Source organism: Thunnus albacares, chromosome 6 (assembly GCF_914725855.1).
Source record: "Thunnus albacares chromosome 6, fThuAlb1.1, whole genome shotgun sequence".
NCBI lineage: Eukaryota > Metazoa > Chordata > Actinopteri > Scombriformes > Scombridae > Thunnus > Thunnus albacares.
This window is the reverse complement of record NC_058111.1, coordinates 12182683-12200147: the sequence shown is the minus strand read 5'-3', so window position 1 is coordinate 12200147 and position 17465 is coordinate 12182683. Positions and strand designations below refer to the sequence as shown.

Here is a 17465-nt window from a genome sequence, read left to right as displayed (position 1 = left end):
ACACCATGAATTTGAGGGGTTTATTTGAAAGTATTACAAAATAATCTTCAAATTAGTGATTAGGGAAAACACAGCAGCTACCTTAACTACAGTAACATAATGGTTACTGTGATTTTATAGAATAGTGAGATTATTACTGTGATTTTGTACAGTAACATAATGGTGTCTGCAGTAGTATGAATATTACTGTGATTTTCTTCAGTAGTATAATGATTTCTGCAGTAGTGTGAATATTATTGTGATTTTCTACAGTAGTATAACTGTGATTTTGTACAGTAATGTTATGGTTTCTGCAGTAGTATGAATATTACTGTGATTTTCTACAGTAGTATAATGGTTACTGTTTCTACAGTAACATCATAGTTTCTGCCATAGTATGACTATTACTGGTGTTCCTACATGTGAGGCACCTCTAAGACATCTGATGTACAATTTTATGTGTTGCATGGATAAGTCAGAGAACAGTATCATAGAGGCTTTAACCAGCCCTAGGAAGAGCTGTTCTCGGTACTCATCCAGGCTCAGGAAACACAGGTCTACATATGTATTGTTTTTGAAATTAAATGATGAATTGTTGTGGTTTTATCTTTTATGTCTGTTTTTTAAAAAATATATATTTTTTTATATACATATATTTATATATAGACTGCAGGTGAAACCCGCAGAGCAGCTCTCAGAGGCGCAGTACGTCCAGATCGACAGAGGAAATGGTGATCTACGTCTGCTTCTTTAGAGGAGCGACAGAGGACATACTGCCCAAGATGGTATCGGTATCCACTGGTATATATATACACATATATATGTATATATATTGTATATATATGTACATATATATATATGTATGTTATGGACCCTCTTGTGAGTCTGAAATAAAGTTTGAATTCAATTGAATTACTGTGATTTTCTACACACTCTACAAAGTGTTGATTACTGTGTTTTTAGGCCTAATACACAGTGCTATACTGTAAAAATATTCACAGCAATTAACTTTGCAGAAGCTGATAAATGACTGTGGATTTCACAGCCATTTTTACACTGTGCATTTTAAAGTGCACAGGTGCTTCTAGTGCCTCTTGCTTAGTGACCTCTTGTCTCATGCATAAAGCTGATATAATCCCATAAACACAGTGTGGGAAGCCACAGTATTCCTTGACTGAAAGGCCACACCTAATGTATGCAAGCAAGAGCTCTGTCTCATTGTCCTCTTGCCAAGACACTGCGTTAGCCAAGGGTCAAGGTAGTTATAAATGTCCAGTCTGTCTTGCGTCATAAACACTATGAGCTCAAAGGAGACATTTCCAAAGAGATCCCTTATAGCCCAAAAAGTCTCTATCACCATGATGAGAATGATTTTTTACAGGCAGGACATAAGATTGGCAGACACTCCAAATAGTTAATCATAAGACAGCATATCTATGGCAATAAACAGCACCAAAGACATGTTGGTGGTGTCGTGCATCAGAGGAAAACATGTCACATTGCAGCAAAGCTAGCTGGGAAATGAAAGGATCACATCAAAAGTCTGACCTCAGTTCTTCTGTTGGACAATTAAAACGTTAGACGGTTTAAAAGTGGTTAACAAGCGGTTGGGTGCATAAAGCAGTTCAGATCACTATGATCTCGGGTCCCACTGAGGAAAAAAAGCTTATGTAATTACAGTGCCTTTCTCTCCCTTTGCTGCCTCTCCGACACCCACTCATTATCCAATTGAAACACATCCTCATGTATCATAGCTTCCATTATTGGCTATATATACATGTAAGGCTTCAGTATGAAACTGAACCTGCAAGCCAGTCTCTTTGTTGGGGTTTCATGCAATTGACTGCACACACAAAGACCTCTGGTGAACCCAGAAACACATTTCTATTAACTCATTATAAACTAGGCCTTCTGTTTGCAGAGTAAGCAAGTAGCAAGCTTAATAAGTGACTACAGTCAAAATATGCCATCATTTGGGATTCAAGAAAAACTTCAAGGCACACAGGTCAAAGAGCATATTTTGTGTCAAGTCCACCTGTTGCATCTTAGAGTATTTTGTGGATGAGGAGGCTTTTAAAGCAAGTATTGGCCTTCCACCTACTCTGTATCAGTTCCACATAAGGACAATATGTTGCCTGTCTGATACAATCAGTCCTTCCTGGCACTGTGTATAGAGATGGTTTCAGTTAGCAATTCGAGTATCCAATTAAACTGTGGACAAGAGTCATGCCAAAAGCTAAGAGAGCCAAAAGTAGACAGAGGGCTTTTCATTGCATTCTTTCATCATTCAAAACTAAAACTGGCCTTACAATCATTTCCTTGGTGGGATCATACAGGTATGTAAGTCATTACACTTTCATTACCTACAAGTGACCAAGAATATTTTCTGTATCACAGAGTGTCAGATTTGCATAGAACATGAACACACAAAGCTACAGCAAGCAGCAGTCAGCCTACCTTAGCATAAAGAGTAGAAATAGCTAGTCTGGCTCTGTCCAAAGAGAAAAAAAAAATCCACCTACCAACACCTCTAAAGCTCACGAATGAATACATGGTGCTGATAGGCAGATTTTTTTTTTCTTTGTAAATCACAGGGCCAAGACTAGGTAGCTGTTTCCACCTGCTTTCAGTCTCTATGCTAAGCTAATTGGTGACTGGTTAAAGCATCAGCATTGGTGCACAGACATGAGAGTGGTGTTGATCTTTCCATTGAACTCTAAGCAAATAAGCATATTTCCCAAAATGTCAACATATTCCTTAAAGAGACCTCATAAGCTGAGAGGGTAGGTCAGTTTTGTAGTAATGTATATACAAGGCCTCCTAGGCCTCCAGAAGTCTCGGTTTAACTTAGTGGTTAGTTATTTTTTGATGAACTGTAATTGTACTTGGAAATATGTGGAGATGTACTACTAAACACATGATCCGTTGACATGATAAGAGCCTAAAGTGGATCTTGTGCCCCTGTGGTAAAATTGAGTTTGACTGTTCAGTTGATATTATGCTTTTTCACTGCATATTTCTAAATAATTTTGTTTTTAGTTACCTCACAACAAACCTATGGGCATGTAATATCCCACTTTACCATACAGCTTACACAGAAAGGAGGAGGCATTTAAGCTTAATAGTAGCCCAGAAGCTCTGTTTTTTCATTCAATGACCAATCGAAATGCAGCAGTCATCCTGAAAGAATGCACTCCCATCCCAACAAAGATGCTGCATTACAGAAGCTTACGCGGTGTCTTACAAACACTTTGTGTTTACTGCAGTTTACTGTGTCAAGAAGATATACAGTATGTCTTGCCAGGAGAAGTTCCCAGAACCCTTTACCTTAGGGAGCCTTTCCCTTTTAAACACGTGTGCCACACATGTGCTCAATAACTGGGTGAAGGATGACTCATCTGCCTTTATGACCACAGTTCATGTGTTCTTTGCCCCGCTTCACTTACAAAATCGGCATTTTTAGGTGTAATAAGAGGTTGAAGGACTGCAACCCTACTATTGTGTCCCTCTCTCTGAAGTTCTCAATGCACTGTCTGGATGAAAATGCCTGGTTGATTGAGTCTTGACATTTGCAGTCATGTGATTCAAAGTGGCCCGTTTGTTTTTCCCTTGCATTTCAAAACAAAGCACAGACACTTTGGCGGTCAAAGACCTTGCATGTCTATCCCAAATTGCCCCAGTATAATGACGTCTTCCCCACAGACCTACAGGACAGCGTCACTTGATGCTGAGGTTGTTCAGTGTAACAAACACATTGAGTAGTTTTTCTTCTATGAGCCTCTTGCGAAAGAGATCTTTGATTGTTTTTATGCCCTGGTAGCCAGAATAAATGACACCTGAGTCTAGCCAGCTTATGACTTAGTGGTGAAGTTACAGTATTTAAGGGTCAAACCGGTGTGAAACTGCTTACTTTTGCTTCCTCAGTTGACCTTACCTGAACAGGAGATTTGAGAATTAATAGTAGACTAGCGCATGTCCTCTTACAGAACTCTATGAACTTCATTATCTCTTTAAACAATCCTATATTTACATTTAAGCCATTTTAACATTAGTTTTAGTTGTCTTAATCTAATAGTCTTTTTACATTAATAATCAAATAACCCTGTAATTCATGAAAAAAGTATGAAAATTCCTTCATAAATCAATCCACCATCACCTTAAAAAACAATGGTACAAACAGAGTTTTTTTTTTTTTTTACACTTGGCATTTGTAATGAATAAACTGATTCAATGGGGAAATTGATGACATTCAATGTCTTTGTGCTAATAATTCATTTTATTTCATTTGTGATATAATATAGACAACCTGAAATGCACATAAATGAACTGGAACAAGTTCAGAATGTATAATTAGGGAAATAGCTCCATCTGTTGGTAAACAGCAGCATCAAAACATATGTAGATGTTAGTGAATAAATAATTTATCATCTTTTGCTGTAAAGGATAAATTGTAGCCTATAGACTTGATCATACTAGTAATAGCAATAACAAATCTATTCACTTGTCAAATATAATATTTCATAAGATATCGTTTCCATTTTTACATACAAAATCTGTTTTTAACAGATTGGAAATTTCACTTCACTTTCACTTTCACTTTTTAGTATTATCTTTAATCATAATCTCATAATAATCTACTTCTACTACTTTAAGGCAGCGTTTTTTCACTGTTATTTCATCTGCTAAAAGTTATTTTTCTTTCACTGTCTTTTCAGAAGGTGTCACATGACCTACAGCCTTGACAGTTACTCCAAGTGTACCTGCATTCTTTCAATTATTGATCTGATTTAATAATGTTTTCAGTCCTGGTAGAGCTGAATATTAATACAGTGCTGTCAAGTTTGAGCTCACACTTTGTTCAAAATTCATGTTTTCATATCCCATTGAAGTGTGACCTTTGTCCCCACCGACTGACTCACAGGAAGTAACAGACTTCCAGTGATCTCATGTGTCTCACATGAATACAGGAATTACAACAGCTTTCATCACCACACACACTGACAGAGATCCTCGACTGAGCTGAAGGAAAAAGGGCTTAATATCGCAACACACAGCGGTGAATAGAGCAACAGTTGAATCATGGAGAGCACCACACAGAGCTCACCACTTTCTTCATGGAGTGAATGTTTTGTGTTAAAGCGTGTCCGCATGTTGATCCCTGTTGGTTTCAAGACAGAAATCAGAGAGTTGGCTAAACTGGCTGGACCAGTGGTAAGTATAGCCTACATTTCATTGTCTAATCAGTATACTGATCAATGATAAAAGGAGACACTTTAAACTATCATTTTAACTTCTCATGTCATGAATACAGGCTGCTTTAATTTATGAAACTATACAATTAAGTGTACAAACCAGTAATAACAGCCTATTGATCTCTCAATAGTCTGCTGATTTTCATCCATTTTGACATTTCTCATCAGATTATCGCCCAGTTTATGATTTTTGCAGTGAGTCTTGTCAGTACTATTTTCTGTGGCCATCTAGGAAGGGTAGAGCTGGCAGGAGTGTCTTTGGCCATATCAGTAAGTATATTATTACTCTTACTGTGACATTGTCAAATTAAACCAGTTGAGCAACAGAGCATAATCCACCAATGTTTGTTATATCCTCAGGTTATTAATGTTACAGGTATATCTATTGGGTCTGGTTTGTCATCAGCATGTGATACACTGATTTCTCAGGTATGAGCCTGTCACACATTTTTCCCATCAGATTTTCAGAGTCTTGTAATTGAAGAAATAAATGGTAATATAAGAATAAGAATATACTTTCTTCTTATAGACCTATGGGGGCCGTAATCTCCTGAGAGTTGGGGTCATTCTGCAGCGGGGGATCCTCATTTTGTTACTGGCATGTTTCCCCTGCTGGGCGATCCTCATCAACACAGAGCCCATTCTGTTGGCCGTCAGACAGGAGCCAGAGGTTGCCAGGTCAGCCGTTTCAAAATTTACTTGTCTCCTACTGCTCTAAATAGTTGCTTTTCATTGTCATTCTTTCATTTATGTTTGTATGAATCGCTGATTCTGTTGATGAATCTCTCTCCAGGATATCTCAGTTGTATGTGAAGATCTTTATGCCAGCACTTCCTGTGAGTATTTCACACCTCTCTGCATGAAACTCTTCCTATAATAATGAAGGCCCTGGTGTTTTCTGCGTGAAGGTCACATGCTCTCCACGTGTTTGTGTGGGTTTCCTCCCACAGCTCACATGCAGTTGAGGTGAAAGAGAGCTTTAAATGGCCCGTACTGTAGATGTAGTGCTGAATGTGTGTTTGTGTGTTAACCCATTCAGGATGTGTCCCTACACTTTGCCCAGCTGGGATGGGATGCTTCAATTGATCCTAAGCAGCTCTTAAAATTAGTATATGAAAGCCTGTTGTGTCCAAATACAGTATATGCAACTCAGAGAATTGTTGTTGTGTTTTCTTTCTTTCTTGTTCTGTCTTTACTAGGCTACATTCATGTATTCATTGGAAACAAGATATCTGCAAAATCAGGTAAGTCCATAATCAGTGAACATTAATTAACTCTGTCATAAGCTGAAACAAGAAAGATTGATTAATATGACTGAGAGCTCACGTAGCCTGTGATTTGTGTCCTTTTATCCACAAATGGATAACATTAAAATAATATACTGAAAATTTCTATTTGTCAGCTTTCTATTCATTTCACCGCAGTGTAGCTCAAGGCGGCATATTAATGTGACATGAAAATGAAGTCAGGGCTCCTTTTTTGATTCTCTCTTTGGCAATGTCCCATCTAATCACAATAATATCTGGCACTCCTCTTTCAGGGCATCATATGGCCACAGGTGATCACAGGCTTTGTGGTCAATCTCCTTAATGCTCTCATCAACTACATAGTTCTCTTCCCATTAAATCTGGGTGTGGCGTAAGTATCGCCTATTGAGCTGCACAGGACTCCTAGTATCGACAGTATTGCTCACATCACATGACTATAATCACACAATGAAATACTCTGTACAGAGGTTCTGCTGTTGCCAACACACTTTCCCAGTTTGCCATGGCTGGGATTCTCTATGCTTACATCATGTGGAAAGGTCTTCACAAGGCTACCTGGGGAGGTGAGTACAAAGTTGGATTGGAGGACAGTGACCCTGCATATCATTAGAGGCTCCAGTGTTTCTCTCAGCCTGTGTCATAATGAGTTATTACAGCACTGAATAAAACTCAAAGTGGGAGAACTGTGGTTTGGCAGTTTAACAAAGCTGTAGCTCAGGAGTCAAGAAACTAAATTTTTGGGGAGATTAAATAAAGTATTTATGTAGTGAATGCATGAATATTGTAATCCGATATGTATTTGCCCCCAGAGTGTGGCTTTATACTGTAGTGTTTTTTCTGATATTATTTCCACAAACCATGTAGTTAGAAAGTTGTGTTAAAGGTGCTTTAAGAAAACTTCAGCACATTTTGTTACAGTTGAATGTTAAATTCATATTTCATATATCAGAAATTGTCAGCAGTATCTAGAACAAACACAGTACATTGAAGGTTTTTTTGTGGTTAGGTATTTTCACTCATGCAGAAAGTTTTAAATATTTAAGTGAACATTTGAACTTTGCAGGAAGTTGTGATTTATGTGACCAGGTTAGATGCAACTTCTCCATCACTTCTTTTTCTTCAAAAACTTAAAATGTGTTCCATATATCCATGTATTTAATATCCTGAGGGCATAATAATAATGTTCCAGTTTTAAACCCCTTCATGCAAGCAGCAGTCTTCCCTAGTAGACAAAGACACTGACATAATCTAATGCAAGTATACAATAATGCAATGATTTTTCTGCTTTATTCCAGTTTGTCTTGCATTCTTAGTGATGTAAAACATTTTTTAATGATTAACTTAATTGATATTTATATGATTATTTAATTATTATTATTTAATTGAATTCATTTACATTCTATATACATACATTTACAGACAGATTATTCGATAAACTGATTTATTGAATGATTCATTCATTCTTTGACTACCCAGGCTGGTCTAAAAAGTGCCTGCAGGACTGGGGTTCATTCATCCACTTGGCCATCCCCAGCATGGTCATGCTGTGTGTTGAGTGGTGGACGTATGAGATTGGAGGTTTTCTGGCAGGTAATGTGATATCACAGGTGACTTTGTGATTTTAAAGCATTTGTGAAGTGTGAACTAAAGTGGGTCTGAAATCTAACTGTTGTTTTGTTATTGACAGGTCTAATAAGTGAAGTGGAACTCGGAGCTCAGTCAGTTGTATACCAACTAGCAAATGTAGCATACATGGTGACTGCTGAATTGTTTATTGCTGAATATACAATGAAATCATATGGGGTGAAATGAATCATATGTTAATGCATGTAGTGTAACAGCAGATTAATTTTTGTCATTAGTTTCCTTTAGGTTTCAGTGTGGCAGGCAATGTGAGAGTTGGACATGCCTTGGGAGCTGGAGAAACAGAGCAGGCCAAGCTGTCTGCTAAACTGGCAATATTCTGTGCAGGTTGGTAAGCGCTTAAGCACTATTTCTGTGTCATGTCTTAACATCTTATTAAAATGGCATGTATTTCATCTTAAGATAATACCGTAATTATTGTTACATTGTTCTAATTTCACTCAAGAAATTAGTGCAGGAGTAGCTTGAAGGTTAAAGAAAGGTTGTTATTTAGGTTGTCATTCGTCAGCAGTGGGTGTGACTGTGATTGTCCTTTGTGTGAATATAAGGGAGCAATTCAGCCCATTTTGAATGATGCAACCGATGGATAATTAAAAGTATATTACCCTTTACCACAGGGTCAGTCTCTATATGTTTGGCAATTCTGATTGGGAGCTTGAAGGACCATATCTCTTATGTCTTTACATATGATGAGTGAGTATATCCTCATGTATATCTCTATTATGTATTTTTGTGACCACAACTGTATTTATTACCTTGTTCACTCACAGTCAGACTGTGTTGACACATAGAGAGTTAGGTCTGGAAGAGATAACAGGTTTCTTAAATGACCTTTCACCATTATTTGAGTTATTGCCCACACAGAAAACAGTGACCTTTGCTTACATCTTCTTTTACATATTAACCTGAGGTTAATGCTCTTGACAGCTGTGCTCAGTTATGCTGTGTAGGGTCGTTAAATTGAGACAAAATGGCAATACAAAGATACAAGATAAGATAATATAATATTGCACAGAGCTCAAATATAACACACAAAAATCTAATATTCCTATCATTTCTTCACCTCTCTTATACTGTCAAACTGTAAATTTTGAGTCTCTCTTCTTTGCCAACAGACAAATCAGAGAGAGGGTTGCGGATGTCATAGCTTTTTATGCTCCATTCCTCCTTCTAGATGCAATATCAGTAAGTATATCTTCCATTACATCCGAAGAAGATCTCATGATCTTTTGGGCACATCTAACCGCGTCCTTATTCTGTTTGTGTGTCTAGGCTTCCTCAGGAGGTATTATAAGAGGAACAGGTAAACAGAAAGTTGGGGCTGTTTGCAACTTTGTGGGTTACTATGGTATTGGCTTTCCTATTGGAGTATCACTGATGTTTGCAGCTAAATTAGGAATCAAGGGTAAGATTTACAGCAGAGATGTTCTCATCCTTCAGCTGTTTTGTGCCGTATTGTTGCCTACCTTTAATTTTATGTCCTTTTTAATGTCCTTTTTTCATGAGAGATTCACCATCATCTGTTTGCTACGCCCTAAGTGGGATGTAAAAATTGCTTTTTTTGCCCCCAGGTCTGTGGACAGGCTTGTTTACATGTGTGTCTCTGCAGTGCTCATTCCTGATTTTCTACTTGGTGAGAATGGATTGGAAAAAGGCAACACTCGAGGTTAGTATTCAGAGGTACTGTTTATTTCCCACTCTAAATGGATCAAGGCAAATTCTTTATGAATAAAAAGTTTGTGCATTGTTTTTCTTCCAGGCTCAGATCAGAGCTGGAGTGTGTGGAAGCTCTACAGACACAAGTAAGAAAGATTATGCAGCAACTAAAGCATTTTATACTGTTACAGAAAATAAAACATTTATCATATACAGCAGGGAAATAATAGATAATGTAATGATGGTATACTGATATTGCTAAAAAAGAATATACGTTGCACCTTTAAAGCTTGTGTAAAAGCTCAGTGTCATAAGTTAGAGCTGAAATGGTACCACTCACCGATAAGTCACCCTTTATAATGAGTTTGTAAGCATTAATTAATGGCATTATTAATAATCAATTTGAAACTTTAATTTCAATGAATTTAAATGAATTTTAAATAATTTACTAATGTTTATAAATAATATATAAACCATTAAAAAGAATAACCCAAATCTTATTAATGGTTTATTAATTATCTATGAAGTGTTAGTAAATGATGTATTAACCGTTAATAAAGCCATTAATTAATGCTTATAAATCTCTTACCAACAGTAGCTTATCAGATTGACATTGACATTTTTTTTTTTGGCTTAGAATTATAAGTTTCTATCTGTATTTTGAGATATTGCATGTCAAAGGTTTCACATTTTAGTTAGTAAAACTTCTGCTAATGCTTTTGAATCTTGTTGCTGAAGTACGCAAGTTACAAGCTAAACAGACACAAACCAAGTTGCGTGGTAATTTATAACGGTAAAAACAGCTTTTCATCAGTCCAAACAAGATTTTTCTTTTAAAATGACCCTCAACTTGGTTGGCATTTAACAGTATTATCTACAATGTCTTTGATAAAAATCAAGAATAGTGAGGTTCCAAAACTTCAGATTTCGCATAGTATCACAATCTTTTAAGCTTCTTAACCACAAGAATCACAGAGCAGTGAGGCAACACTTTAAAAAGATTGAACTTGATTGGTCCTTCTGCGTTCATTCTGAGCACTGATTGGATGTATAGTTGGAACCTTATAAAAATTTTAGGATTACTTGTGAGATAAAACCTTTTATTTTTTCATATTATATGATAATTAATGCATACGACCAACAATAAATCAAAACAAAATATTCATAACTCATTTTCAATAAAAATGCCTGTTAGAACCTTTGAATTCAAAGGTCACAATGTTTCACTGAGAGGATTTGACAGTCACATTTGCATATGTATGTCCAGATTCCCAACCAGAAGATCCAGGAAACTCACAGGGCCAAACAGATGTGATGGAGCTGATTGATACTGAGGAGGCACCAGCAGTGGAAGAGCAGCTCCCTCACAGGGCTCTGCTCCTGCGTAGGGGTGTGGCTCTGGCTGTCATGCTGTTGATCCTGGCTGCTGGAATCATTATTAACCTACTAACAACTAACTTGGTTACATGAACATGAGCAAAGTCTACTGTGTTCAGTGGAGTAATTTTTACAGTAAGCCACCAGTGCAGGATATGATGCAGATGTTTGCATCGCATGATGTCTAATCAGGACATGCAGTAGACAGGCACAGAGGCAGATAAGCAGAAAGCAGATGGAACACACACAAAGAGAAATTGTCTATTATCACTGAATTAATACTTAAAGCATTCATTCACAAGATTTCACAGTAAATAAACCACTTTTTTTGTACACACCCACATTGTCTTGAAGAGAGTGAGTTAAACTAAAGAGAGTTTGACAACCTTTGTACTGTATTTTTGACATTAAACAGAAATATTGTGGTTATCTTGGACTCTCGAGGTTAATGTGGCTCTTCATTTGGGGACCAGGGCAGTAGAGAGAATTTGATCAGGAGTATATGTAGTATTGATCCAATCCATTGTAAAGTTGGCCTCTGAAGACAGGGTCTCTGGCAAGGGCACAAGGAAGTGCACACACACTCCCACAGCCAAAAGAGCAACGGCTGCAAACATAGTGAGGCCTCGCCTGAAGATCAGCTGGGTAATAGAGAGACGGTCAGCCTTCACCTGCTGGACCACATGTCCACGCTGTGTCTCTGTGTCCCCATCAGGGCACTCGGTACTCACAGACATGTAGCCATCCACTGACTTGGGAGAAAATATGACATTTTTATTCATATGACCGCAAATGGTGTCAAAGACAAAGGAGACAAAATAGAAATGTCAAATGATCACAGTGTAAAACTTAATTTACATTTTGACAGTGTTAAGTATAACACGCCACTTACACTTCCATTATGTGATATAAGGTCAGCAGTGTTGGTACCCGCAGAGTCTGACAGGGCAGCCGTGCTTATTAATGTCACGTGTATGTTCTGAGCTCGTGTCACAGCCTGCAAACAAGCAGATACAAAAACTTAACCGCCAATCTCTCTGTATTCTTATGGATTATGTAACAAATAGCTATTGAAATTTGTCTTTGTCTTTGGTCACTGCATGATCCAGATAGTTAGATTAGCCACTTGCATACCTCCTCTGTCATTCTCTTCCAGTTCAGCTTGAAGATGACAATGATGTAGAAGGTGGACTGTAAAATGACACAAATGAGCAGTCCCAGCCAAAAACCTGCGGAGAAGGACACAGCAAGCTTCATTTAGAACAACCTGCACTTCCTATGTACAGTACCACCTATTTTTTCCTTGACCTTATGTATAAAGGACAAAAAATGGTCACCTAAAACTCTCAGTTTTGCAACAAACATGAACGTAACGCTCAGTGTAAGTCCTATGCAGTAGTATCCAATAAGATTAGCCACAGCTGGTATCTTCTGTTTGCCCGTGCCCAAGAAGATGCCTGTGCACACACACTAGGATGGAAAGAAGGCACATGTCTAATTATTTTGTTTTCTCATTTTATTGGATGATACAAATATATTTGCTCGGAACACAAGAACAGCTGGGGAGACTCACCACAAGACCATCAAAGAACTGAAGGAAACAGTAAGCATTCATCAAGTGAGAGACAAGGCCTATGATCTTCCTGAAATGGAGTTTTATAATTAAGATTATTAAGATCCTGCAGGTATTAACTGTGCTCTAACAATCACATTGAGTATTACAGTTATTTAAATGTGCCTGCAGCTGTGGAGACTCACTCATCAGAGGTGAACAAGAAGCCAATCACTGTTTTAGTAGAGCCGAGCACAAGACCTTCAACAACAGCGAAGGTACCTGGAAAAAAGGAGCTGTCAAACAAGGCATTAAAACATTAATTGCTGGTTTATTATTTATAAGCTACAACAGCTGAATATGTTTCAAACTGACCTGCGAGAGAGAGGGATACTTTGCTGGTGAGGATCGCCCTGGCAGTGTCTCCTGCACCGAGAGCATTACCCACTCGGGCACACGCTGCAGCTTGAATACCAAGTGGGAACTATTGATCCATAATTTTGAAAAACAGTTAAATTAATACATACAAGAAGCATAAAGTAGGAACACTGTCACGCAAATCAGCTGCTTCTAAGAGCGTTCAGAAGCTAAACTACAACTATAACTTGTGAAAGGAGACTGAGATGTGTGTGAAGAGTGAAAATGTGACGCTCTGACACAGTCAATACACAATACCATGTAGGTTATGAATGCCACCATTATCACAGCATGTTGGGCTGCAAGCTCATCTTCACTCAGCATTCCTGATCATTAGAGAAAAAGTACACATAAACAGCCATTACTTTAAGTTCTCTACGGCTTAGAGATAGCCTTACAATAACTACATCTTATGTGTGGATTACCTGCAAAGAATCCCCCAAATTCATAAATCCACCACTCAAAGCACTTCATTAGTGTACTGGGAATGGCCAGTTTCATGTAGGAGCCCCACTCCTGCAGTGATTCTACAGACCAGCCTGCAGGGGGAGAGAGACACTTTATAATGTCATCTGAAAAAGATGGAGGAGGAACAGTGAGAGGGGGATTACAAGTATCAGATCCCTCACCTCCCCATGTTGTTACATGGAGTTTCTTCCACCAAATGTAAGCAAACAGAAAAGCACAGATGTAAATCTGAGACAGGGTATTGGCTACTGCGGATCCACTGTAAGGCAGATGCATGCAAACAGAGACATACATATTAGTGAATGTAATAGTTTGATTCAGATTTTGAATTGAATGAATGAAACACCTACCTCACGCCAAGATCCAGCCAGTAAAGAAATATGTAGTTTGTCATCAAATTGGCTACATTTGCCATAGCAGCAGTGTACATTTGGGGCAATATTATACCCTAAAAACAAAAACACCAGGCAATGCAATGAGTGCCATTCACATTTCCCCTAGAAATTCTAGAAGATTAATAGTATATAATGTTTTGATTCTCTGAAATAAGATAATATAATATTATCAGAATGAATAGAGAGGAGCACCTGGTTCTGCAAGTAGGACACTTGAAGATGATGTAGAAACATTGCCTGAAACACAAAGATAGAGGTAGATTTAAAATATGAGAAAGTAGGTTAATGATATGCCTGCTGTGCAAACAACCAAACAATAATCTCTGAAAATGTGTGGTACAAGAAGGTGGGTGAAAAGTCACTACTCACTGGCACTGCCGGGAGGAAGGCTGTAATATATAGCTGAGCTATTCTGAAATCAAGAAGACGTATTCAGCTCCAATTTAAGACAAGCATTTATCAATTTAAACTTATATATACCCTTCAACATCAACTCAACCTCATTTATTTCCCCCCAAATCAGAAATTAAATTATGGGAAGAAATTATTTTAAGTACAGTACCAATCAAAAGTTTGGACACAGCTTCCCATTCCCTTGAATGAGAAGTGGTGTTCAAACTTTTGACTGGTACTGTAACTATAATTGTCTACTGACTTTACACTTCTTCTTCTTCTTCATCATCACTGCAATCTCATTTATTTACACTGACAAATGTAATATTAGTTATAGGAAAGCAAAAGAAAAATCTTATTTTGGGAGAAACTATTATTGAAACCTGCATTAAGAAATATTTTTTAATTAACATTGAACCGCTGACTATGTGTAATGAACTCTGTTATCTATATTTTTATCTCATTGTTCTGGTTACGCACATTTATTGTACAGGTGAGTTTTTAGCTAATGCTAAGACTCAAGTTACAGCATTAACAGGCAGCTGTGTGAGCTTAGTTAAACCCACTGTGCACCTGCCAATACACCAAACAGCAAACAGAGAAAGTAACAAACTGATGGAGTTGAAACTATTTGTATTTAAGTACATTAGATGCTTACAGTAGGTCAAAATATGCCTAGCAAAGTACTGGAACAGCGAGATTTCAGTGCAATTATTTTGTGATATAAAATGTAAGTGGAGCAGGTCATTTGGCCATTTAAGTCAGAATAAAGATTTCCCATTATGCTGATTGTGTTCAATAAATCTGTGCAGACCAGATTTGACTTAAATGCTGGAGTGGTATTTGTTTGGGTCAAGAGTACTGACTGATTATTTTTCAAACTTGCACACATCAGTTGTAGTGGTAGCTATGGTATTACTGTAGGTTTGGTGCTGTTAATTACCTGGCCACCTCAGGGTCCTGACCCAGACACAACAGGATGGCCTGGGTGTTAATGAGCAGACTCCAGCAGGGTAAACAAAACAACAGCAGGATGATGATGCCTCGCTGAAGGATCACTCCCACCCGTAGCAGGTTCTTACCACCAAATGTCTGCACAACAAACATCATAAACATTTTAGAAAGGACGGCGGAAATTAATAGTTGGGATCAAGGGGGTCAATATAAGATATCAGTCTCTTATATAGTCATATGAAAAGGGTTTTCCAGACCTGAGACACCAAAGTATCACATGCCAGCCCCAGACCATATCCTGTTGCTGCAGTGGTGACATTAATGGTCTGAAATTAATATGAAAAACATAATTGATAAGTCTGATGTATACTTAAGGACTATATTGATTAAATCAACATGTTTATGAGAGGATTGTAAAACCTATCTAGTTCACAGTTGTAATGTTAATTTTGAAATTACATCTCCACCTGTAATTTCCTCTTGTTAGCCTCCACAACTCTGGAGCATACAGATGACCACTTACAGCAGAAGCTAATCCATAGCCAGCCATCACTTCAGTTCCCAAACGCCCACAGAACATTGTAACCACAAATGGAAGTAGGCAATTGAGGATTCGGGAGAGCAGCTAGAATGACAAACATCAACAATAGTGCAGTTTATACAACTAGCAGCTCACAGGTGATACATGGTAAATTAACAAAATGTGCAATCCATTATCAATTATGGCTCCAGACTACTGTAAGTCTTTGCAAATGAGCTGTCACATAGTCGTCACTTTGGCAGGTTACAACCACTGTTCAGCCAAAGTTTGAAACCTGCCAAACACTGCTTTACGTCAGTTGATTTCTGCATCTGAGTCTCAGACAATGAAGTCTGTTTTCCTGACATCTTAACCTTTTCTCGTAAATCTTCTGTTGTATAAATCAGCGATTCAGCAAGGACTGTCTCAATCCACACAGCTCCTTACAGATAGTGCAAGTTATATAAACAGTGCCAATCCTTACCAGAGGCCCTGTCATCTTCAGGATGTGGTACAGTTCCTCTCTGTGGGCCAAGGGAACCCTGAGGCGGACCCACATGCAGCAGAAAAGCTTGTCACTGGGCCCCTCCATGTCTACAACATGAGATGCCAATGCAGGTCCCTCTGCTGAAGTGTCTGTCCTTTCTCTCATGTACTTATCTAAGCTCTCCAGGATGTTGGAAAGGAAGGAAATCTTGTTGTGGTAACAGCTGACCTGGAAATAAGCCAAAGCCAGCTGAAACAACGCAGATTGTGAGGGAAAGACAAAAAAATGCCTGCAATCACAACAAAGACTAAGATAGAGGACTTGAAAGCAAGAATGTCTTCATCTTGAATGGTTAAACATGTGAACTTCAACCCATTACCTCTAGTTCTGGTCAATGCAGAGAATTGTCCTGGAAGAGCGTTATCAGGTTTTTCATTACTTCAAAGATAAAAAATGTACAGAATGGACAATGGGCATTGTAGGAGACAATGTGATCATTTAACCCTTTGGTGCCTTTCACATATTTTGGAGCTGTCCATCAAACAAAACATACTGGCTAGAAATAGACACAGAAATAAAGTTTGGCTTTAGAGATTGAATTTTGGTACAATAAATCTAGGTAATATACTGATCAAACTTAAAGCTTCAAGACAAATGTCTTCTAACAAGTAAAAAAGCTATACTAAGAAATGGATGATCAAAGAGCCTCCAACAAAAAATAGAGTGGATATCTCTTTTAAAGGAAATATATTATATGGAGAGATTGACTTTCTCTTTGAGACTCTGAGTTAACCCCACCCCCCAACAATCAATTATCAATATTAATAATATTACAGTGTATATTACAATATTATTATTAAACATTTTGAACCTATTCTCTTTGTTGTCCAATATCATTTCACACTCACTACTTGCTCAATGGATATAATTCCACCTCGCCTTCTTAAGGAAATATTTGATATAATTGATATTATCTTTTATCCACAATAAACACCTTCTTAGTCATTTAGATCCAACCATATTTAATCATTTCTGAGTAATTTCTTTTATCTTTCTCACAATTTGTCCCTTTTATACAATGCAACAACATTTTGGACAAATTC

The 17465-nt window shown here is 37.8% G+C and overlaps 2 protein-coding genes across 3 annotated transcripts; one reads left to right on the top strand and one right to left on the bottom strand.

Moving 5' to 3' along the window:
• The first annotated feature begins 4923 nt into the window (after window positions 1-4923).
• On the top strand, window positions 4924-11477 carry slc47a3 (solute carrier family 47 member 3). Its single transcript, XM_044355175.1, has 17 exons — window positions 4924-5190; window positions 5400-5501; window positions 5592-5660; window positions 5761-5909; window positions 6025-6067; window positions 6431-6475; window positions 6772-6869; window positions 6965-7062; window positions 7976-8089; window positions 8187-8254; window positions 8362-8470; window positions 8761-8836; window positions 9259-9328; window positions 9416-9548; window positions 9715-9809; window positions 9903-9945; window positions 11067-11477. The coding sequence occupies exons 1-17, from the start codon at window positions 5059-5061 to the stop codon at window positions 11267-11269; spliced, it is 1647 nt and encodes a 548-aa protein (XP_044211110.1). The 5' UTR covers window positions 4924-5058; the 3' UTR covers window positions 11270-11477.
• Window positions 11478-11574: 97 nt separating this feature from the next.
• Window positions 11575-17280, bottom strand: LOC122984603 (multidrug and toxin extrusion protein 1-like). Of its 2 annotated transcripts, none has more exons than XM_044355173.1 (17): window positions 16360-17280; window positions 15879-15980; window positions 15613-15681; window positions 15345-15493; window positions 14378-14420; window positions 14201-14245; window positions 13964-14061; window positions 13775-13872; window positions 13571-13684; window positions 13404-13471; window positions 13104-13212; window positions 12935-13010; window positions 12750-12819; window positions 12514-12646; window positions 12311-12405; window positions 12069-12173; window positions 11575-11928 (listed from the first exon to the last, which is right to left on the bottom strand). In XM_044355173.1, exons 1-17 carry the CDS (start codon window positions 16525-16527, stop codon window positions 11635-11637), a joined length of 1836 nt encoding a protein of 611 aa, XP_044211108.1. In that variant the 5' UTR covers window positions 16528-17280; the 3' UTR covers window positions 11575-11634. The 2 variants fall into 2 exon arrangements, with proteins under 2 accessions (XP_044211108.1, XP_044211109.1); XM_044355174.1 differs by having other exon boundaries at window positions 11807-11924.
• Between the last annotated feature and the right edge of the window lie 185 nt (window positions 17281-17465).

What these genes read in the sequence shown, in the direction of transcription:
- slc47a3 (XM_044355175.1), top strand. Translation starts at nt 5,059, where the DNA reads ATGGAGAGCACCACACAGAGCTCACCACTTTCTTCATGGAGTGAATGT. An exon ending in CAAGATATCTGCAAAATCAG is followed by an intron (nt 6,476 to 6,771) that starts GTAAGTCCATAA and finishes CTCCTCTTTCAG; the next exon opens with GGCATCATATGGCCACAGGT. An exon ending in GATTGGAGGTTTTCTGGCAG is followed by an intron (nt 8,090 to 8,186) that starts GTAATGTGATAT and finishes TGTTATTGACAG; the next exon opens with GTCTAATAAGTGAAGTGGAA.
- LOC122984603 (XM_044355173.1), bottom strand. Translation starts at nt 16,527, where the DNA reads ATGAGAGAAAGGACAGACACTTCAGCAGAGGGACCTGCATTGGCATCT. An exon ending in CAGGACCCTGAGGTGGCCAG is followed by an intron (nt 14,421 to 15,344) that starts GTAATTAACAGC and finishes TCTTGATTTCAG; the next exon opens with AATAGCTCAGCTATATATTA. An exon ending in AGTTCTTTGATGGTCTTGTG is followed by an intron (nt 12,647 to 12,749) that starts GTGAGTCTCCCC and finishes TTTCCATCCTAG; the next exon opens with TGTGTGTGCACAGGCATCTT.